This window comes from Corvus hawaiiensis, chromosome 18 (assembly GCF_020740725.1).
Source record: "Corvus hawaiiensis isolate bCorHaw1 chromosome 18, bCorHaw1.pri.cur, whole genome shotgun sequence".
NCBI classification, from domain to species: Eukaryota; Metazoa; Chordata; class Aves; order Passeriformes; family Corvidae; genus Corvus; species Corvus hawaiiensis.
Genome location: NC_063230.1, coordinates 14,446,724 through 14,470,403, shown reverse-complemented (window position 1 = coordinate 14,470,403; position 23,680 = coordinate 14,446,724). Strand labels below are relative to the sequence as shown.

Genomic DNA, 23,680 nt, shown 5'->3' with positions numbered 1-23,680 from the left:
GCTGAGCTTTGGGGAGAGGAGAGGAATCTTCTGTCCCTGCCATTTTACTAGATCTGTCCTGCGGTTGGAGTGGGAATTAAGGACAAAAAAAAAAAAGCTGTTCTCTTATCTTAAATTATACTAGAACTGTTTATAGCAGGAAAAGCCAGCCTGTTAAAACGATGCTGAATTATACAGGCTATGAAGGGCACACCAGGCACCTTTCTCGTTAGTCCTAGTTGTCCTCTGAACCTGGAGCTAGTTTAAACCTAGATCCTTTCTCTTCCTCCTACTCACTTACCCAGCATGTAGTGAACTTTATAATTCATGAAGAGACTCATTAATTTTTTTTCCTTCTCCTTTTTATTTCCAGGTTTCTGACAGATGTGACTATGTCTTTGTCAATGGGAAGGAAATGAAAGGCAAAGTGAATGTCATAGTTAATTTTACTTACCAGCATCTGAGTGCCCCTTTAGAAATGACAGTCTGGATTCCTCGTCTCCCGCTGCAGATAGAGGTCTCTGACACAGAACTAAATCAGATCAAGGGGTGGAGAGTCCCCATCATCTCTAATAAGAGGTAGGTTTCATTAGAGGATGTTCATTCTGGGCTATGCACTTGCCAGGGACCTGTCAGGGCCAGTGGATCTGAACATGCTCATTTGGCCTTAATGCAATTCTGCTGTAAATTTGAAGGTCACCAGACATTTATTCAGTAGGCTCCTGCACTGGACTTCTAAGGGAAATGGAAACTGCAGGCTGCACGAACCTATATTGGAAATCAATTTCCTTTTGTAGCACTAAGGACTAAGATGGGAAGAGCCAATTGGTCAAGTTAGGCAGGATCAGGCACGAGGCAGCAAGGAGACATCAGCAAGAACCAGCTCTGGCAAGGCTGGTCAGTCTCCAGCCTGTTCACAGGTCCTGGCAGTTCATGGATCCATTGTCAGTGGTCACAATTAGCACATACCTGTTTCAGATCCCTGTAGGGTCCCATGGCAGTGATCAGAGTCCCAGAGTCAGGACAGAGCTTTCAGACTCTGCCAGTGCCCACAGAACAGAGGATGGATGAAGCAGGTCAGAACTGTCTGCGTCTGTTGTCAGTGTTATTAAGAACAAGAGAAACGAATTGATAGAGTAGGTACTTGGTATTCCCACCTGCAAATGAAGACATTTGTGACAGGTTTCTGTTAGTACCAGAGCAAAGACATTTTGGTGGAGATGTGATTTCAAATTGTACTGTACAGAGAGGGATGTGTGTGTAGGTGCAGAGGAGATTTCCATGGCAACACAAAGATGTTTATGGGAAGATCCAGAAAGAAAAGAAGTGTGAACGTCCGGAAAGCAAGGACTTGACATGGAAAATAATGGAAGATATTTGGGGGGGACAGTGTGGTAGCAAAGCTGGGAGGCCAGTTGGTGATCTCAAGTGCTGTCCTGGAGTTACGAACAAGGGAAACAGGATAAAAGTGGGAGAACCTGAAGGAAGCAGCTTGGTCCCACAACCAGGCTGCAGACTTAGGTCAGCAGCAGCTCTCCTGTTCCAGGCTCTCCCAACACAGTTTCACTTCTCCCTGCTGTTGTCCCGGCAGGCCGGCCAGGGACAGCGACGACGAGGATGAGGATGAGCGCAGGGGCAGGGGCTGCACCCTGCAGTACCAGCACGCCATGGTCAGGGTGCTCACGCAGTTCGTGGCTGAGGCCCCGGAGCCTGGGGCCCCGCTGAGCTTCCTGCTGGGCTCCGACTGGCAGCTGGACATCACCGACCTCGTCAGGGACTTCATGCAGGTGGAGGAGCCGAGGATCGCCAGGCTGCAGGACGGGCAGGTTCTGGTTGGGCTGGAGCTTGGAATGACCACGATTCAGGTAAGGAAATCACTGATGTGTTCTGTTCCTCCCTGGGCATGGGGTGATCCAGCATTAACAACAAAACCTGGAGCCAACGATTTTTGAATGCAAAAGAATTGCAGCAAGAGCTAGAAGACATGGAGGAGATAGTTTTCTCTCCTTATCTTGTGCCCCAAAGTATAGTAGATCACAGTTTTATTTAATTTTATCCAACCTGTATATTGGGAGGCTTTTTCTGATTATTTTTGTCTAAGGCTGCTTTTGAAGCTGGAGCCAGGATAAGGGTTATCACAAGGCATGCAGCTGGTGGAACAGCTCAGTCTTCTCCCAGCCTACACTGACAGAGCAAAGGGTAAAGTGAAAATTAACTAGAGCTGGTTAAGGAAGTGAGACTGGAATATAATATTAATTAAAAGGAAAAGGAGATGGGGAGAGAGAGATTGTTTCAGTGATACTGAAGTAGAAAACATGTTAACAAACATTAGAACAGGGAAAAAAAATCTCTCTCTCCAAACATGCTTATCATCCCAAAGTGTCAAAGCAGAAACAACCAGCACACCTGTCGATACCGAGGTTGTCAAGGCTGCAGAAATTGGATTCTTCCTGCAAAATCTGTAAAGATTTTCTGAATGCCTTTCTAAAGTTCTGGAACTTACAATGCTCCAACCAGTGCACACAAAACTGTGCAAAGAAAAATCCAAGGGTAAAAAGCTGAGAGCAAGTTGTCTTTAAAGAACACCTCTTATAAGCTGCTTTAAAAATGCTCTGTACCCTGTATGGATCATTAAATTCAACTCGCTTGCTAATGAGCGTCTTTGGATGTCATGTATCACTGCACTGACCTCTGTGTGTATTTTCTTAACCAAAACAAATTTTCTCTGTCAATTTTGTATTCAGTACCATGAGAGGTTATTGTAGCAATACATTACCCTTTCTTTCCATAGGATAGAAATAAATACAGTTTATTCAATGGACTTTAGATAAATTTACAGACTGCATTTTATTTATGGTACCTCAAAACATGAGGATTAATAAAATACTTAAATTTCACATGAAGATTACATTTACAGCTTGTTACTACACCTGAAGCAGATGTAGTTGGCACATTGCAGAGGTGAGTGGCACATCTTATTACAGTTGCATAGGTGAAAGGTGTTACAAGGCCCCTATGATTGCAGAAGAGTTACAGAATATGAGTAGCCCTTTTTAATCATACTTTAATAGTGTCTGCTGTGTGAAATTCTTCCCATGACCATAAACATCCCTTGTCAGCACAGTTCTGTGTGGTATTTTATGTACAGAATGGCTGTTGCTAACTTCAGTTTTTCTTCTCAGATACTGTCCCCACTTTCAGATGCCATCTTGGCTGAGAAGACAGTGACAGTCCTGGACGAAAAGGTGACAATAACTGACCTGGGAGTGCAGCTGGTGACAGGACTGTCCCTCTCTCTGCAGCTCAGCCCGGGAAGCAACAGGGCCATCTTTGCTACAGCTGTAGCACAAGAGCTGCTCCAGTCCCCAAAGCAGGTACTGGTGCTGGGCTGTGGGAAGGACCCTGCTCTGAGTCATTGCAGCTGACATTTCCAGCTACTGCAACCAAGCAGATTTTTACTAATAGTGTGCTAATGAAACTTCTGCTTATGGGACTTCCCCGAAGGCCACCAAGGGCCCTAAACAGAAAAACAAAGATCTCACAAAAAGGGCACTGTGTTTAAACAGCCCCAGGCACCAAACAGCCCTCCTGTCATGGCTGATCCCATAAATAACACAGGCAACTCAGTGATGTGTCAGAATTGAGCACCAGCAGTCCCCTTGCACACACCCACACCCCCCTTTTCTGTCCCATCCAGCACCTACCACATTCCAGGACATCCTGCCATGTTCAACCTCTCACCACAGACATCCAAATCAACGCTTTAATTCCATCTTTACATGAGAAAGTGATCTGTGTTGTGCCCAACTCTTTTTCCTTTAGTTACTTCCTGTGAGCACTTTAAGAAGTCAGGGAACATCCCTTTCATTCTGATTCATTACTAGAATGTGAATCAGCATCACTGACTCATTTCCTGATTCATGATTTCATAAACCATTTTTTCCCCCTTATTACTCTTAGTTCCTTTATTAGGAACCAACAGTTACCAAGGGCTTTTGGACTTTGCCATGTCCTCATCAGTCCCTGCTTGGTATTTGTCCTTGTGCTTCTGTATACATTTGAAATTTAAACTTCTTTTCCAACCCAAATCCATCAGTCTGGGACTTTCATCAAGGATGCACGGGGCTCTTAACACTTAAGCATGTTCTGAGCTTTAAAGGTAAATGATCATGGCATGCACATTTGAAGTCTGGCCAACTGTTGAGGTGCTCTAATTCATCACAGAGTCTTATCCTTGGGATGCAGGATGAGAAATAATGCAGAGCTGCTGTCTTTATGGGGTGATAAAAATCAGGCTCCCATAGTGTTCCAGGAGTCCAGGAATCGATGCCAGGCAGGTTGAGGGAAGGCCAGTGAGCTAATCCACTGCTGACATGGGGAGTTACACAGGGTGCCCTGAGTCCAGCCCAGGAGCAGGCGTTGATGGCAGTCAGTCCCACTGCTCTGGCATTTCAGTTCCCAGAAATGGAGTCTGGACAGGTCCTTCCCTGGATGCAGGGGTGCAGTCAGGGCAGCACTGGATCCACACTAAACCAGAGAGGGAGTTGTGTGCCCTCCTCTCTGGAAGGGCTGACTCTGGTTTGGAAGGCAGCTGGGTCCCTCTGTTGCTCAGGACATGATTTTCAGAGCACAGTCCCTATAAGCAAAGCAATGCAAAATGATTAAATGATTATGCAGCTTTAAGCAACACAGTGGGAGGATGAGAGCTGATGACACAAATTCTATGCAGCCTTCAAGAAACATCCAAAGATTAATAAACACAAAGCCGGGATTTATGACAGTGTCAGCAAAGTCTTAGGGCTCTGTCCTGAAATAGAGACAGAGGCAAATCTCCCATTGAAGCAGGGGGAGCTCCGTGGCTCTGAGGATTTCGGAATCAGGCCAGTAGATTATGCACGATACAATCCCAAAAGACTGGAAGCTTATTCTCCATGCTCTGAGCAGGTGAATGACTTTGTGCTAGGAACAATTTAAAGGGTAATCATATGTATTTGTTCTCTATACATATGTGGAGTTAGAATGTAAATACTGTCTGTATGGAAAACTGCTTATTTAAAGAAACAGGACTTTTATATTCATGGTTTTCACAAGTTAATTTGTTGGCTGGATGTCTGTCTGTCTGGCAGACTGTCAGAGCAAGGTGATCCCAACTCTGACCAAAAGCCCATTTCAGACAGTAGAGAATCCACTGATGGAGCCAGGAGTCTGTCTGGTGGGGATTCTCCAGTGTCTACTAAGGTGCAGATATGCCCACCAAACCAGGGCGAGTCAGACCATCAGAAGCAGGAATGAGATTGCAGGAGAGCAACCTGAATTTTGTCTGCAAATGATCAATGTAGGAATACAAAGATTTTGTCAGATAGCACAACAATTTTCAGTAGCCATTTGAGAGTCCTTAGAGAGCCTGATTTTCAGAAATGGGTGAGGACATGTTTTCTGAAATTTAAAAATACTTTAAAATGTTTCAAGTTAGAAGTCAGAAGTCAAGGATCCCAGGAAGGCTGCACCATTAGGCACATTTGTTCCAGAATTGGTACCCAGGTCGGATTCATTTGCATTCAGAGAAAGCCTCCACGCACACTGGAGTACACAATCTGCATTGCTGTGACACAAGATTAAACTTTATTATTGTCTTGCTTTTAATTGCTAACAAGCGTAAAAATTACCCTGGCCATTTCCTAAAGAAGCAACTGATGGGTTTCCTCTGCTTACACAATCTGCTAATTTAATTTGAGAGACAGAAACCAAGGAGTGATGGTATGGAGTCATGTATGGGCCTGTTTGCTATATTAGCTGTCTTTCAACGTGTGTTTTGTGTAATAAGAGGAGACTTTGTCTTTTAAGTAGTTTAGAAATAACATTGGGGTTTTTTATTTAAATATACAACAGTAAATGATCTCAGTCACTGGTAATGCTTCCTGACATGCAATTAATTATGGTGCTGAAGTGGATTCTGCAGAGCCCAGGGGATACAGCTCCTTTAAGCACCTTTGTGGAAACAAATGTTATTATCAACGAGTGTTTTAGACTAGTATTTCTCTTCACATCTTGGCAAGATACTAATTTCACTGCTCTTCCTATTTATTTCTTTTCTGATTACTAATGGTACATGGATCTTGTGAGGAGGAGGGAATAGACCAGAATGGAGCACATTTCCCTCAGTGATCATTCTGAGTGTGTGCATATTTGTCTTACGTATTACAGGAGGCAGCCATCAGCTGCTGGATCCAGTTCAGTGATGGATCTGTCATGCCCCTGGATATTTATGACTCCAAAGACTTCTCCCTGTCAGCCACCTCGCTGGATGAGAAGGTGGTCTCCATCCACCATGACCCCAAATTCAGGTGGCCTGTGATTGCTGCTGAGACCGAGGGCCAGGGGACCCTGGTGAAGGTGGAGATGGTGATCAGTGAATCGTGCCAGAAATCCAAAAGGAAGAGCATCCTGGCTGTTGGGAGTGGCAGCATTAAAGTGAAGTTTGGGCAGAGTGATGCCAACCCGAACATCAGTGACAGCAAGCACAGGGGTGTTGGTGTCCACCTGGAAAACCACGCCAGCGACCGGCGCCAGAAAAACACCTGGCAGGAAAGAGGGGATGGGCAGTACTACAGCTCCTCCATGGGCCACGAGCAGGGCAGGGGCACCACCACGCACAGGTCTATTCTGAGCAGGAAAGAAGACAGAGAGAGCCTCCTGGATGATGACAGCCAGAACCTGCCCATAGACTTCACGAGCTTCCCTGCACAGGTGGATCTGCCAAGAGACAACGGAGACTCGGAGGAGAACGACCTGGTGCAAACACCCCGGGGCCTCAGTGACCTGGAGATCGGGATGTATGCTCTGCTGGGGGTCTTCTGCCTGGCGATCCTGGTGTTCCTCATCAACTGTGTCACCTTTGCTTTGAAGTACAGAAACAAACAAGTTCCCTTCGAAGAGCAGGAGGGCATGAGCCACTCTCATGACTGGGTTGGGCTGAGCAACAGGACAGAACTCCTGGAGAATCACATAAATTTCTCATCCCAACAAGATGAACGTATCACAGCCATCGACAGAGGAGTGGACTATGAGGAGAGCAAATACCTCCTCAGCACAACTGCCACCAAAAATATCAATGGACAATCTTTCAGGTCTCCTGAGTCCACATTCACTGAAGGGAAAGAACAGAAAAGTGAACCAACCACCTCTCCTACCTCTAAGAGGAAACGGGTTAAATTCACCACCTTCACCACCATCTCCTCTGATGATGGGTGTCCAACTGTCAACTCAATCTTGATGAGTAATGAGGATGACATTAAATGGGTCTGCCAGGATATGGACCTGGGGGAGTGCAAAGAACTTAAAAACTATATGGAGAGATTACACGAGAATGCGTAATGAGACACGAAAGACTTTTTTTGTTTGGTTTGTTTGTTTGTTTGTTTTTCATTCACCTTCTGCCTTTAATTTTGGGTAGTGGGGCAAAATGTTGTATTCTAACAAGAATCAGCTGGTGGATAATAACTCAGTGGAGCCCCAAGAAGCCGCCCAAAAGCAGCTGGGAGAGCAGAGATCCTGGACAGCTCTTAAAATTCAAGTCTTCTCTGTGCTCAGAGATGGAAGTGAGAGATGTGTGTGGTTTTTTGATACACAGTAAGATGAAAAAAGAACTTAGAAAAATAATACGGTCTCATTCTCTGAGCTTTCCCAGGAAATCAATAAATATAACAAACTCCAGTGCAGTTTGGATATTACAAAGCTCACACAGCTCTACTGTTCAATATTGCAAGCTTTGGTTAAAAGCAAAAGATTGGTCTCAAAATAAATAGATCCATGAAGGGAGCATGTCGTTCGAGCCACGTGCAGAGAATATTCATCCAGGAACATTAATTTAAAGCTGACAAAAACCAACAGTGTGAACGAAGCAGCTCCCAGAGCTGAGGAGTCATGAGTTTCCAAAGAATCTGGAGGGGATAGAGGATAACTGGGCTGTTTACAAACCAGCATGTTTGCCTCCCAAGCACTGACAATGGATACACATATACAGTTCAAACTGAAACTCTTTTTAAGTAGATGCCAAGGTAATAAACTTTGCCAGCCAATTTTCGGTATTTCTTAATTTGTAAAATAGGAGAGGATATAATCTATACTCAGAACATCACTCGTATTAAGGAAGGTCTGTTTTGGAAAGTTTGAGAGAATGAGCTATTTTTAAAAGCCCACTTTATTTGACTGTCCTGTTTTGAATTTGTATTCCCAGCCATTTCCCTGGACCCCCATCTGGTATCCTGAGGGCACTCACCAGGATCAGGCAGCCTTGGAAGCTGTGGTTCCTTCCCTCCCCTCCCGTGCACACTCACTCCTCCTTGGCTCCTGCCGAGCACAGCCCTGCTGGTACCACACTGTCCTGGCTGTCCATGCTGTCATTTCCCAAAGCTGGCCACTGTCCCTGGGCTCAGGGCCACTTGTGCTGAACGGGACACCACCAGCAGCTGCCTCTTTGTGCATCCCCTCCCCTAGGGGAGGTAGGGCTGTTCAGTTTCTTGTGCTTCCCCCCTCTTTAGCCCCCTGCCCAGCACGTTTAGAGGGCACTGGGAGGTCACAGGGGAGAGCTGCACATCCAACATTGAACCCTGCACAGCCAGACTCAGCAGATAACATTGGTTTCTCCCAGGGGTGATGATAATCTTTTGTTTTCTTCTGATAAGGATGTACATATGGTAGGATTTCAGTGATTACCCTTCCAACCTGACGTGCCCTCCAGCCCTCAAACCATGACATTTCCTGTGAGGTCCAACAGCAGTCTCCAATGGCCAGTGATAAAGTGCCAAAGCACTAACTAAAATCCAGGTAATGGATTTTATATATACAAATATTTCAAGTTTTCCTTTATTTTCTGGAGTAAGTCCTTGCCCCCTTTTTGTTAAGTCTTCCATCCTTGAATCTAGGTTGCTCAGTTTAATACACGCCCGCCCTCCCACAAACACTTAGATTGAATCCCTCTATATTTAGAATGTACTGTAGATTGTAAGAATGTAATATATATATTTATAAACATGCCAACTGTGAATAAAATTTGCATTTTAGTGGCTTCATCTTTTTTCCTACTCTGAATGCCTCTTTCCTTTCACTGTCAGAAGGTTTACCCTGCAAGAGCCTGGCAGCAATACGGAGCTGTGTCCTTTGATGAATCCAGGAACGCTCATGGCACAATCCCCTCACGGAGTTTTACACTGTGCAGTGGTGGGGCAGAACACACAGCTCCAACAATGTGTTATGCTACAAATGTCCGTGCAACCAAGTCACCCTTCCAAGAGTTGAAACTATTTGCAGATAAATCCACATGCTGTATTTCTAGCCTGAAAGCCCAAAAATGTGAGTTTCTGGGTTTGAGCTCTGGTTTTCTTCTCTTGGGAAGATCCACATTTGGCTAAACACCTTTTAAGGCAGTTTTAGGAGAGTTGAGTAAATAGAGCAAATGTGCCCAATACTTTGGAGATGAGATGGTCTTTGGTTTCTTTCAGCACCTGTGCTCAAGGCTTGGATGACCCAGTGCAGGACGAGGTGCAGCAGCAGCACAGTGCAGGACGAGGTGCAGCCCTGAGGACAGGACAGTGCAGGGTCCAGACAAGCTCTGGGTGAGCTCTCAGGTGAGGGAAGCAGCCTTGGTGCTGCAGCAAAGCGTGGCAGCCTCCGCGCAGGTCCAGCCGCCTTCCAGCCCAGCCTTGCCTCCAACTCTGGGGCTATTTCGGGTGCTTTTTGCACATCACTACGTGATGTGTGCAGTGAGGCAGTCGGGCTGAGAGTGCCCAGGTCTCTCTGGAGCCCAGCAGAGCAGAGGTGTGAGTGCAAGGTTGCCTTTCCAACGCGGCACTGCATGGCCCATCTCCCTCCTTGGGAGGAGCAGGTCCAAGCCATGCTGGGAGCAGCCTGTCCCAACTGCTCTGCCCACGGGCTGCCCTGGAAAATCCAGATTCCTGCATCAGCTGCCTCTGGGGAACAGGAGGAACTAACAGCAAGTTGCTCTGGTGGCACAAACCACAGGAATGTTCTCCGAGGACACACAGCTGCCAGCTCCAGCGCTGGGGATCCTGACACACAGATCTGTGCCTGTCTGCTTGCTCAGAGGTCCCTGTGTCCCCTGCAGCTGGAACTTGCTATTATCCCTAGGGCAGTGCTATAAATAATGCACAGTGTTTAGAGTGCTCTTCTCCCATGGATCCCACAGAGCTCTGAGCAGGGTGTGTTCCTTACTGACGTGGGGAACCCCAGGGTGCAGTGATTTGCCCAGAGTCACTGCAAATCTATGGCAAAACCCCACTGTGCAGGATCCTGAGAGGGAGTTGTGGCCATCTGTATGCAAGTGAACACTCTTAATTAATCTGCTAATAGCAGAATAAATCAACTTCCTGTAGAGGTTTTTGCATGTATGTATCTGTTGGGAGGGGCTGTTTGTGTACATTCCCTTTATGGGCCCACACTTCCAAGCAAAACCACCTGCACCTTGGAGCATCCCAGGGGAGGAAATTTGTGCTTCAGGCAATCAGCTGAGATCCCAACTGGCAAACGAGGGGCCTAAATTCTATTCCCCACCATTAAAGCAGTGATGGTGTTTAGATGTGCATACACACAGTGTTTTCCAGCTGTGGCTCCAGTTGGCAATCTCTTGTACCTGATAAAGAGCCCTGCTGACAGCAAGTAGTCTCCTGTGAGAGTTATTAATTACCTTATTGTTTTCTTCTTTGCAGTTGCCTCTTATTTTCATGTTTGAGTCTTTCTTCCTGTGAGTAGACTGATAGAGGCATGTTTAAAAAAAAAAGAAAACTTACGTGATACAGTTTGGTTCTTTTTAGAGACTTCATGCATGAATACAATCAGGAGTAGAAACTTGATGGTCCTATAAATCAGGTAAGGTGGTTCTTTACTCTCTTCCTTCATTTTAAAAGCTTCCCCTTCAGCAGTCTTAAATATATGGTGGTTTAGACCCAGCTGCATTAATACACCAGTGAATTCAAAGTCTCAGCAATGCAGCTAAATAATTGGTTTGAAACAAGGCTTCTCTGGAGGTAAGTGACTTGAAAAACCAGAATAGGTATTAAATCTGTGTGCAGCCTGCACCAAGTAGCTCCAGAAACTACTTTCACACCTCGTTTCCATAATGAATGGGATGTAAATGAAATGAGCACACTGGAGACACTTTAGTTCAGCTCTCTGTATGTTCAGTTTCTCCAAGACTGCCAGTTCTCAGTCTCCTGTGGCCTGAGGGCTGTTCTGCTGTGGAAGCTCCTTAGTGAGAGCTAAAGGACTCGTGTACCACAGCTTGGAAGAGCCTTTCACATGTGTTACTGAGGAGGGAGTGCTGGCTGGACTCACGCTTGTATTGATCGAAGTCCAGCAAACATCACTGAGGAATTAGCTCAGGGAAGGAGCTATCACTGCCAAGTGGTGCGTTTAGAAAATGCCTCAAGCATTTAAAAAACCTCCCAGAGATTAATTCATTTAGTCCTGAAAGCCCAGGAACTCTGTCACATATTTCTACATGTTTATTGTGGTACCAGAGCCCATCCCTGCACAGCCTTGGAGCAGTGCAGCCACACATCTTACTGCCAGCAGTACAATGCCTGCCACCAAAAATCAGAGCTGTCCTACTGCCAGCTGTCCCCATCAGACATTCCCAGGGTGAGGGACCTGTAAGGAGGAGGAGAGGTGTGTTCTGCAGGACAGGTACACGGTGCCAGCCTGAGCTCTCCACACAGCACGAGCCATTCCTCACTGCTGTGTCTGGCTGCAGCTTGAGCTGTCCCCTGAGGACAAGAGAGCTCTAAACCAAGTCAGGATATCACCTGCAAAGTGCTGAGGAGACAGAATTTGCGTTCTGCTTCCAGTTCATTTCTGTTTGAAAACTCCCAGGTGGGCCCTGCTTGTGCACCTACCCCAGCCATATGCTTAAGCACCTTTCTGAACGGTTGTTTGGCTTCCAACACCCATCACCTTCCTCATGCATAAATAACGTTCCTTCCCTGTGAAATCAGTGATGTGCTGTTGGGCTTCTTGGTGAAAGCTTTAAGTGTGTGAAGTTCAGAACTGGCAGCGCTAATGGCCTGAGGAGAGCAGAGCACCTGGTCCTGTTCCATCCTCAGGAGCATCAGAAGGGCCAAGGTCACACGAGTCAAGCAAGCGTGCCTGAAACAGGATCATTTTCTACCTTTCTGCTGATGGGATAGGAAGACCTCTGTCAACAAATCCTTCATTATGCAGGCTCCCTGCTCCAGCTCCGTGAGGAACAGCAAATGAGGCAGCCCACGAATGTAATATTAATGGCTGGAGAAGCAGCAGTGCTGCTCTGTTTGTGTGTACTGCCAATGCTCATTAGGAAACCCCCATCACACTGCGACGGTGGCTGGTGGATTACAGCGACAGGTTCCTGCCACCATCTCCTCAGAGCAGCGGGGAGAGCCTGCAGGGACACGAATGCCCCGAGTCACGTTGGTTTGCACCAGCCCCGAACTCGCTGGCTCCTTGCTGCTGTGGGTGCAGATGAGGCCTCCTGTTGTGCTCCCTCCTGCAGCCACAGCCCCTGCTCCAGCTCTGGTCCCTGCTGAGCTGACCCTGGCTGGGTAGCAGAACTCTGTGGCACCTGGCAGTGCCCAGGTCGGTGTCCCCAGCACCAGAACGCTGCAGCTTTGAAGTGTAACAGGGACTGTGCTTACTCATGTTCAGGCCTGTGTTTCTAGTAATTAAATTAGCATTTCCTACAGTCAGTTAATACACTAATGACATAAAAACCAATTCAAGGAGCTTCACCACTCAGCCCTGATGATATGAGACTGCAAAGATGACTGAGTCCCATTTTCAGCATTTTCCTGAGCTCAGTAAGCGCAGATGAGCAGAGAGGAGGAGAAATAAGGACAGAAGAAAGAAGGCTGTCCTTCACTCTCCCTGAGCACTGCTTCGGTCAGCACACCCTGGATGTGCCCAGCCCAGGATGATCTGTATCCTTGAAGAACTCACCACCAGTACAGTTGCACCTCATGCCTTCCTATTTCTTCAGCAAATCCTTTGTCTGATGACTGCGGACACAGATTTTCTACCCTGTTGTCATCAAGCCAAACCCCTCAATCACTGTACTCCTCTTGGCCATTAATAACTTTTTACAGCTTTCTCCCATCAGTCCCCTCTCTGAGGCCTAATCAATAGCTCTGCTTTTTGCATTTGGCATTCCCTCCTGTTCTGCCCCTTAGGATACCAAGGTCAAAGCATTCCCTCGTGTTTCTCCCTTAAATAAGTGGTATCAGCCTGCAAAATAGTTTGCAATAGTGAAAAATCCCATCTATTGATCAGGGCTTGCTCTGTGCCAAGCTCTCCACGCAGCCTTGACTTGAGTACAGCACTCAGTAACGTGTCTTTGCAAGAGCAGCTCATGCAGGTGGAGAGGCATTTTTGGCAGGCTGCAAATGCAAGCTCAGAAGGATTTTTTCATCTCACTGCACAGTCCTTGCACAATCACCCCAGCCCCTGAAGAGCCATAGGGTTTTAATAATTTCTGCTAACTGTTTTGTCCCCTCATCTTCTGCAGAGCTGGTGTCCCCCACTCCCACTGCACCCATGAGGAGGGACTTTAATTGCACGGGGTGCTCTTTTAACTCAATTGTCATGTGATTTGTGAGGCTGCTCGGGATGATTGCTGCAAAGCAGGAGTGGAGAGGGAGGACAGACAGACAAGCTGAGCATCATTACCCAAATCAGGCCTTAAACCAGGGGAAATTTCCAGGTTTTAGAGCAAGAGTCAGGCCAGAGTACTGAAAAATTTGCAAACAGCTACATTTTGCCAGTCTGATGCTCCTAAAGAAAATAACATCATCTCCTCCTTCAGAGTCACACCCTTACATCTTGAAAACCTGGTTCAGCTTCTCACCCTCCCCTGCAGTGACCTGGGCTATAAACAGCCTCTCCTCCCTTTGGGGTGTAGGCTTGGGAGCTCTGAAGGGGATGGAAAAAGGGAAAGCAGCAGAGGGGGGAGAAAGGAGCACAAGGGGACAGGGATGGCTGAGCTGGGACTCGGGGGCACTTTGGAGCCTGCCCTGTTGGGAAGGGAACTGCAGGACACACAAGTCTCTGGGCTTTGTGGTGCACCCGGCCCAGCCTGGGGAGGGCCTGGGCTGTGCCCTCCCTGTCTCCTGTCGCCAGAGTCCAGGTCCTGGGTGGGAAGTTGCTGCCCAAGGGAGCTCTGGGTCATGCATAGCACAAATCTCATGGGGAAATGCCCCTCATGCTCATTAGTGTCATCAGCTGCTGTGGCTTTGGATGGAGGCAAGGGGTGGGAGATGATGATTTTCTATTCCAAGGCAGCAGGAAGCCTTAAGCAATACATACTCAAGTGTTTCTGTGGATGTATAGACATATATGGGTGCCTTAGGTACATCCAGAGTCGCCTGTCCCCGTTTCTGGCTCTATTTCATTGCTTGCTTACTACAGCTCCCCCATTCCCCATTTTAGTATTTTCACTTAACTGTACTTTAAAGAGCCAGAAATAGCTTGTCAGATTGAGACAGCTCTTGAGAAGTTTAATTTTCCTAATGCTTGTTGGAAATCCCCTTTCTGAATCTGCAGGAATATTAAGGTTCTTAGCATGAGCTGTGCCGAGAGGGAATTTGCAAGTAAAGCTGTCAGGGAATTGCAGTTGGGTTAGGAGAGGCTTGATGGACAGCACGATGGGTGCAGGATGTGTCTCTGAGGAGGGAAGGATGCCTCGGAGCTGTGGGTGGCAGAGCTGGAGGGAGTGGGGAAGTGCCAACCATTTGTTTTCTCCCCGCCAGACCTGGGGAACAGAGAATTAGACAAAATTAGAGCAGACGCACATGGAGCGTTTACAAGCAACGTAAGAGCTCTGCTGGTTTTTGCTGCTGGTTCCCCACCTGGGTTTCTGTTGTCACTGCTCCTGGCTGTCACAGCCGACTGTCACACCCACTCGTGTGGGTGACAGTGGCCTCTGCAGAAGGTGACCCAAACAAGGGCAGCTGGGAGCCCTCTCAGGTTTCGGGGCGCAGGGACAGGGCTAAAGGAAGCTTGAAGGAGAGCTGGGACAGCACCGTGCGTGTTCTGAGTGTTCAGCGCTGTCCCCAGAAAGGCAGTGCCGCTCCTGGTGAGAGTGCTCTTCACGCACAGAGAGGAGCTCAAAAGGTTCAGGGAGCAGCGAGCGTGTCCCAGCTGCTGGCAGGGCCGGCAGGGCAGTCCTGCGGGAGCCCGTCCGTGCCTGCTGCCCGCTCCGCTCCGTGTCGCACGGGGGTCCCTGTGTCACCAGGGGAGCGCTCCCCTGCGCCCTCGGGGCATCCATCAGAGCCACATCGGCATCGCCAGAGCGGGCAGAGCCCGTCCGTGCCCCTGCTCCACCGGGGCATCCATCACAGCCACATCGGCATCGCCAGAGCGGGCAGAGCCCGTCCGTGCCCCTGCTCCACCGGGGCATCCATCAGAGCCACATCGGCATCGCCAGAGCGGGCAGAGCCCGTCCGTGCCCCTGTGCCCTCGGGGCATCCATCAGAGCCACATCGGCATCGCCAGAGCGGGCAGAGCCCGTCCGTGCCCTGCTCCACCGGGACATCCATCAGAGCCACATCGGCATCGCCAGAGCGGGCAGAGCCCGTCCGTGCCCTGCTCCACCGGGGCATCCATCAGAGCCACATCGGCATCGCCAGAGCGGGCAGAGCCCGTCCGTGCCCCTGCTCCACCGGGGCATCCATCAGAGCCACATCGGCATCGCCAGAGCGGGCAGAGCCCGTCCGTGCCCCTGTGCCCTCGGGGCATCCATCACAGCCACATCGGCATCGCCAGAGCGGGCAGAGCCCGTCCGTGCCCCTGTGCCCTCGGGGCATCCATCACAGCCACATCGGCATCGCCAGAGCGGGCAGAGCCCGTCCATGCCCTGCTCCACCGGGACATCCATCAGAGCCACATCGGCATCGCCAGAGCGGGCAGAGCCCGTCCGTGCCCCGCTCCGAGGGCTCTGCTGGGCCCGGCCCGGGTCAGTGCGGCTGCCCCCGGCCCCGAGCAGGAGGCGCAGCCCGGAGGGGCAGCCCCGGGGCAGATGGACACGGGCTGCTGCGGATATTGCTGAGGAAAGGCCGCGAGGGGTGAGTGGCAGTGCCAGGCCGGTGTGTCCCTCCCCGGCTGGCACCGGGGACTCACCCTGGGCTACTCAGGAGTTCCACGGTGCAGGGCTGTGACCAGCCCCCTCTCCTCCACCCTAAGCAGAGGCAAATCGTTAAGTGAGATCAGAAGGGCTGATAATTCCTCCTCCTCCCCTTTTACCACCTGCTCTTTTCTTCCTGAGTGTCTGGTCTCAACGAATTACTGAAATTAAATATAGCAATTGAGGCTGCCCATTGTTCCCTGCTCTGTAATGTGCCGGAGTGGCACCTTTGTATTCACTCAGCCATCCCATCTCCTCGGATGTGCTGCTCACACAATAGTTATTGTCTTAGAAAGGACCTGGAATGAGCTCCTGCATTATTCACTTCATTTATTTTGATACAATATTTGGAGCCACTTCATTAAATTCTCGTACAATGTCCTGTCGTTTTCCCCCCGTCTCCTTGCCAATGCCTGGCTCATACAGATAATGCAGCAACAACGGTGTGGGGAGGTGGGGAAATTGATTCGTTTTCTATCAAAGGGGAGAGTAGTGAATTATTTGACTTGCTGATCTGAGGATTCCCTCTCTCTTCCCCTTCTTCCCTCAAAAAAAAAAAAAAAAAAAAAAAAAAAAAGAACAAAAAAAGAACAAAAAAAGAACAAACCAAACCAGAAAAAGAGAACAAGTAGCTTGAAACACATCATTTTTGGGTAATAGATATAGGCAGTAAATACTCAGGGCAACTAAGTCTTGAGCAAAGAGAAGAGCCTCCAGCTTTACAACCAGTGTGGAGAGTGCAGAAGACAGGATATATAAGCACCTATTTACTAGCACTGTCTCCCTCACCTTTCAGTGTTTTCATAAATGCAACAGATCAGTCTCACGAATTGGTTTTTTGTTTTGTTTGTAATGTTCCAAACGCTGTGGTCTGAGGAGGGACTGATGGAACAGAGACTCTCCAGTGACTCAGGGACTGCTGCTTTCCTGGCATTGTAGAATGTGTCAGAGTTGCCAGGGAGCTTTCCTCCAGGTGTGGCTTGCAAATTGCTCCAGGGGAAGACTTTGGCTCAGCAGTTCAGACTCTCTAGTGAGCAGCGTGGATGTTGAAGAAGAGAGTTTTACGCAGTGGAGTTCAGAGAATTAACACACTGCAATTCCTCCCAGGTTAGGTGGGAGGTTTTTTTGGGATTTCCATCCTGCCTCCTCACGACAACAGTGCTCACAGTGCTTCGGGTGCAAAGGCAGAAGGGCTCCCCTGCACACACCTCCTGGCTGCATTTGAGCAGCTTTACAACATCTCCCCACACTCCTGGGGCTGTGCTGGTGCCTGCAGCATTTCTTTGGCTGACATCATCAGGAGGGATTTGTGTCTCCAGGTGAGGCTCCTGCTCTGCCCCCACACGTGCTTTCCATGAACACATAATCAGCTCATTGGAGTACCAGAGCCAGCCCTCAGCACCTGTGTGCAATCAGGTACAAGGTTTCACCTGTCTGTACGTTTGTCCTTGCCCTTCATCAGCCAAAGCCGAAACACCTGAGGGAAGGTCAGTACTTGGAGTGGAAAGCAAAGAGTAAACTGCAGAAAACTCTAGAGCTCAACAATTTACAAACAATCAGCTGTAATTTTACAGTAATTTTATGCTTTGGGGGAAAATCTGCCTTGTGGGACCATCCCTGGGTAAAGATTGCGGTGGAGGAATCAGACTCTGGACTCCTGTGGCAATTAAGCCAGGACGTCTCAAGCAGGAGCCACAGAGGTGAGGAAACCTTGGCCTAGAGCGAAGGGAACCATGCTTCCAGACTTTTGGGACAGCCACTGTAAGTATGAGACAGAAAGAGCTGATTGTGGTGGTGGGAATAGTAAATACTTGATTATTTATTATTTTCTGTGGTAGAAGCATTAACAAAAGGTTGTTATTGCCGTGTGTATTTTTGGGACTGCAGGAGAAGCTCCTGGCCACTGCAGCACCCACGAGCTGGGGGTGCTTGGACTCCTCCAGCCTCTAGTGCAGCCCTTTGCAGCAGCATAAATCTCCTTCTGTGACACACCAGAGCTGCTGAACCAAAGCAGCCAAAACTCTTTTCTATCCCAATTTCTCCGTGGCCTGGTCCTCCTTCAAAATGTGCCTCTGCTGAAAAATTGCAGTGACCATAAATTTTTTGGCTGTGTATTGGGGGAGTGGTGTAATAATTTGGCTGTTTAGGCTGTGTTGGCCCCTCAGTGCAGAGCACGTTCATACCTGGGCCCTGTGTGATGATGCATTGATTGCAATTAGTCAGGAGGCTGGGGCAGCTCTTTGGAAAGGAGTTGTTGATAGCAGCTTCCTTGTAAAGGTTGTTGTTAATGATTTGATTTTTTGGTGGTGCTGGGTGGTCACTCCCGAGCAGGGGGGACCTGGGGCTGCCTTTTTCCACTCCTAAAGCCTTGCCTTGCTGTGTGGTTGGTTTGCTGGTTTTTCTCAAGCTTTTCCTTACAGAAATGAATATTCAATATAGCAGAAAATGCTTTGTTATGTGGAATATATTATGATAAATATTCTGTTTAAACCCTTTGGGAGAGTTTGGTGGTTTTTTTTTTTTCTTTTAAATAAGTAAAGCTGGACTCAAAAGGCTTCATTTGCAGCTGTTCAAATTAACTTTTTCTGGTGGAAATAATAGAGGTGGAGAATTAAAACGAATATTTTATGATTTTTTTTGTAAGGGAATTTACAATCCACATGTTAGTTTACTTCAATTTAGGTTGCCTAGGAAAGGGCTAATAAGGAACACAGCCTGTGCTCCCAGCCTCCAAAGGCAATTTGTTATGTTAATAGATTTAAATATTTGGTGTGGAAGAGAAAAAAGAACATTTCACTGGCTGCAGCACAAACCAGGCTTGCAGTCATTCGTGATCTTTATGTAGGAGTCAATGAAACATTTACTGGAAAGCAGAGGTTTATGTGACAAAAGTCTGCTCCTGTTGAAATACCGCTTCCCATCAATGTCAACACAGAGTAGTATTCCACGGAGCTTTTCCCTGGGTGACAATTATTTTAATTATTCACGTGGCAGAGGAATTCTTGTCGCATTTCAGCACCAACACCATTACTCGGGAGCAGGTGCCGGGTTTGTTGAAGCCTCGTGAGCCGCGGTGGCCCCGCTCTGCAGCTGAGCCTGGTGAGCTCCCAGGTGAGCAACACCTGCAGAGGCTTCCCGGGACACAGAGGAGGGACAGCACACTATTGTGGGCACACAGGCACTCATCCCTCTTCCCAAAGCATACATGTGGCTTTAGTCCTCATTTTGGAGTAAATTAAAATAATACCCCTCCTCTAATCTTTATTTTGGGCTAAACCACGCCAGTTTGGCAGTAGTTGCTTTTCTCTAGCATTGCATTATCTTGCTGGATGACTTTGAGTCTTTGAGACTGTTTCTTTAACCTTGGGGTTTTTTGGTGGCTTCAGTTTGGTGTTAGGGCTGGAAACTCATCTTTGCATGCTCTGCTTTTAATCTGAGTCAAGCAGTAGCAATGGAACGGCGTGTTTGGAATAATTCTGTATTTTCTCAGTAGGATACTGAGCCACAGCCTTAACCTTCCCAGTAGTTCATGGCAGTTGCAGCTGAGTTATTTGATTAAAATATTATTTCTACCAGCTACTTGCAAGTGCTGCAGCAATCTGATTTATCCTCATTGTCAGCGTGTGTTTGTTTAGTCTTTCAGACGGAATGAACTCACCATTCATTTGGCACTAATGCCAAGGGAACTATTGTATTCCAAAATAATGGAGCGTAATATGCAGCAAAACATTTTGCTCGTGCAGTTGCATATAAGACACAATGGAAATTATTTGGTGGCTCAGGGTGTTAATCTGCTTCCTCCGCAAAGGGGACTTGTGGGTTTTGTATCAGCGCAGAGTTATCCCCACTCCGGGGAGGAGCTCCGTGTGTCCAAGGCCAGGGGTGGAGCTTTGTGCTCTGGGGTTACAGGCTGAGTGTTGTCACAAACAAACGACAACGTACTTGTCACTTTTTCCTGCAAAACCTGGATTTCTCTGAATTTGGCCTGAAAAATGCTGGGGAACTGAAGAGCTGGAACATTTCAATCCTCAATTTTTAAGCAGCATTGAGAGTCGAGTGCCCGGTGTTACGGCACAAAGGTGATTTCCAAGGTGCAACACACAGCCAATATTCTTAACAACCCCAGTGGGAGAGGGGAACTCCAGTGAAAATCAGGCCCTGGTGCCTCAGAGCAGACACACACGAAGGCTGTTTGTAGCCTGGCATCTCTCTGGCATTCTGCACTTCCCACATCTGAGCTCCAGGCCTAAGCCATTAGAGTCCTTCCAAAATGTCTCTGCAAGGCTTTTTATTTTTAATAATGTTTGCTTTTCTTTGCATTTCTTGACAAGATACTGCCAGTTGACACATGAAAAGGTAGTTTTCACCTCTTGTGTATATGGATACTCAGTCACACATAAACCTTACTGTAATTTAATTTTAACACTGCCATAGCAACATTTGATTTTTCTCTTTTTAAGCAAGACCTCACTTATTTCTGATTAGTGGGCAGAGCAGTTCTAGCCCTGGCCTGTGTTCCAGGAAAAACTGAAAATAAACAAAAGGAAAATCAGGGAAAGCATCAGCAGCACATCCTCATTATTGCATTTATCTTAAGGGGCTCTCTATTTTCCTCCCTCCCAAGAGATGAAGCAACGAGGTTTTATTTAAAGTAAGTTTCTCTTACTCAGTCCTTAATGGCTTGAAGTTAATGCCTTGAGGAATAATCTGACTTATTTTCTCTAATTTTCTGAAGCAGAGCTGCTGCACAAATCTCTCCCACCAGTACAGCCAGATTCCCCAACCTTCCCCTGAAAACTGTGCACAACCTGCTTTGAAAGCCTCCCCACCACACACGAGAGTGCAGCTGATCCTCCTGCCGGGGCAGACGCCCACCTCAGCCGTAAACTCTCCTGGCATTTCTGACAGGGATAATTGTGCTGCTCTGGGGCACTTTTGGCCTTACCAAAAATAGATGGGAGGAGGGAGCTGTGCATTTACAGGCACCACGAGGAGGGGGAGAACAGCATCTATTTTACGTGACAGCTTCTGAAAGAGCATCACAGAAGTGCCAGCTTCATCTCCAGGCTTTCATTATTTTTTGCCTCCCATGATTAAATTTCTGTCTTCCCAGAAACCTTCCCCTATCAAGACACATTAATGGCAGTCCTTGCACGCACATCATTTGTTTGTGTGGCAGCTGTGGTGGAGCAGGGATGGTTTCACAGCAGGCGATCCCGAGTGACACTTCAGAGAGGTGGCAATGAATCTGTTCTGGGTGCTCCTGTGCAAAGGGCAGCCCAGAGCTGGGCTGGGCAGGTCACTGCCTCCTGGCAGAACGGCAGCCTGGCAGCAGCAGGAGAAAGGGCAGGAGGGGCTGCGGTGTGGGACAGCGGTGCCTGAGCCCTGCTGGCTGGGAGCCTTCCCTCTGCGAACCTGAGCACATCCTGGTGTTTTGTTCCCACTGAGGCCGTGCAGGAACAAGTGTTTTAAGTGCGGAAGGGATGGAGAAGTTCTCTCGTTTAGCTACAGCACAGTGACTAAAAAGGGTTGAGGATGCAGCAGGTAACCAGACAATGCTCCAGGGACACCTTGGAGCACCTCCCAAGGCTGCAGGATAAGAGATGTAATCAGTAAGAGACTAAATACAAACAAGAGACTGAGCTACAGGCTCTGAGAAAGGCTTTAAACCTGTTCAGAACAGAATCATTTCTAGGGTCATACTGAGATGAAAAAGAGAGTGAAGTGGTATTAGAAGATGATGAATATTCAGAACATGTAATACTGATGTTCTCCTATTCCAGAAAGTGGTTATTAAATTTGTCCATTGCCTCTTACTCTGCTATGCTGTCATGCAGAAAAGGATGCAGCTTTGTTGCCTGACTTGTGGTGCAGCCTGTGTGAAATAGCACAGGGCCAAGAGAGCCTCAGTTCAAACCACCTCACACAGTGTGAGCTGCTGGAGATCCTGGGTATGGGCAGCCCAGCCGTGTTAGCTGGGCCAGGTGTGCAGTGCAAGGTGTGAATATTTGTACAAGCAGGAATTTATGCAACTTTTTAATGTGATTTCAGGTGAATTCTTACTTACCTAAACCTATTAAAAGCAAAAAAACTTGGGAAGAAGCTAAGAGCTGTAAGGGATGGCAAAGGTGACACTCAGGGATATGAGCTGTTGATGTATTGCTCAAATTAAAGCTTTGGTAACTCGGTTCACCTCTCTAAAATAACCACTAAAATAACAGTGTGGCTTTTCAATGGCAGGGATTAATTTTTGAAGCAGTAGAAGGGCATTTAGTTTCAATGAATGATGAAACTTGATTGAATCAGGCAAATGAAATAAGTGACCTCTATCTGGCAAGGTTATACTTGTGGCTGGACTTGTGTCTTAAGCAGATGTGAAGCACACAGGAATGGGAATTGCATGTAAGAAGCACATTAAAATATCATAAAAGGGGTGCCAGCACTTGTTCTGGAGCAGGAAGGGTTAAAGGGTGCTGCAGGGGGTTAATGCTCTTCCAGGTCAGGTGTCCACAACTGTGATTTCTCAGTAACCAGATGTTCTCTGCTGGTTTAATTAAAATGTATTGTTTAATTTCAAACAAATGTTTTAAATTAGCTGGATGGCAATGCTCTGGGGGAAATGAATTTCTAGAGTAATTTTTTTAGGCACTGGACAAAACAAATGCTGGCCTACATTTCTTGGAAAGGATGTGAGACTTCAAGTGCCCTCAATATTTGATACCTAAAATAGATGTCATAGGAATGACACAGAATAATTACTTGATGAAAATGTGCTTCATTTAGAGAGAATTAAATTGCAGATCATTATCCACCCCTTTAAAAAATGTAGATTGTTTCTTTAAAAATTAAGAATCCTGGTTTTTATACAGTTTGCTCTTCTATTGGTGACTGTGAGACTTTTTATTTTAATAAGTAGCTGCTTTCCTCTAAAATTCCCAATGCAATTAAGGCCCTGGAAGATCAAGGTTTTCCTTTGTCTGTGTCAGGCAGAATTAAAGGCACTGAGGAACACTGGGACAGGTACAAGGCTGTAAGGGACCTGCTCTGACATGAGGTTGAAGTTTCAAACATTAAAGGAACTGGGCTGGGACCGACCAGACAGAGGAGGGTGAAAGTGAAATAAATTCTGGAGTGATGAAATTACTTTGGACAACTTAATGAAAAAAAACCGCTCAGATCCCACTGAGGCATTAAATGACTGAATTCCACATGGAAGCACCCATCTCCTCTGACAAAACTGTTTCTTTATTTTCATGGAGAATGACTCCTGACCTAAAGATTAAAAAGACTGAGGGGAGAGAGGGACAGAACGAGTTATGAGCCTGTAGACAGGAGAAAATATGTTGGAGAAGAAGACTGAAGTGCTTGTGCATTCAGTAAACCTAAAGGTAGCATTTGCAGGTGTTTGGGTTGGTTAACACACAGGCTAAATTGATGGGAAATGATTTGCAGGAGAGGCACAGATACTTGAAAATCTTTCAATATACACTTTAACATTTTTCTTTTACAATTTTAAGTCCTGATATGGTTATAGCA

At 47.3% G+C, this 23,680-nt stretch overlaps 1 protein-coding gene across 1 annotated transcript in view; it reads left to right on the top strand.

Moving 5' to 3' along the window:
* TMEM132D (transmembrane protein 132D) overlaps positions 1 to 9,050 on the top strand; it is a 208,292-nt gene extending 199,242 nt beyond the window's left edge. The window contains exons 6-9 of the mRNA XM_048322962.1: positions 353 to 558; positions 1,571 to 1,844; positions 3,162 to 3,353; positions 6,184 to 9,050. Of these exons, the coding sequence (XP_048178919.1) occupies positions 353 to 558; positions 1,571 to 1,844; positions 3,162 to 3,353; positions 6,184 to 7,353 (1,842 nt within the window). The 3' untranslated portion in view covers positions 7,354 to 9,050. The remainder of the gene's footprint in view (positions 1 to 352; positions 559 to 1,570; positions 1,845 to 3,161; positions 3,354 to 6,183) is intronic.
* The last annotated feature ends 14,630 nt before the right edge of the window (positions 9,051 to 23,680 follow it).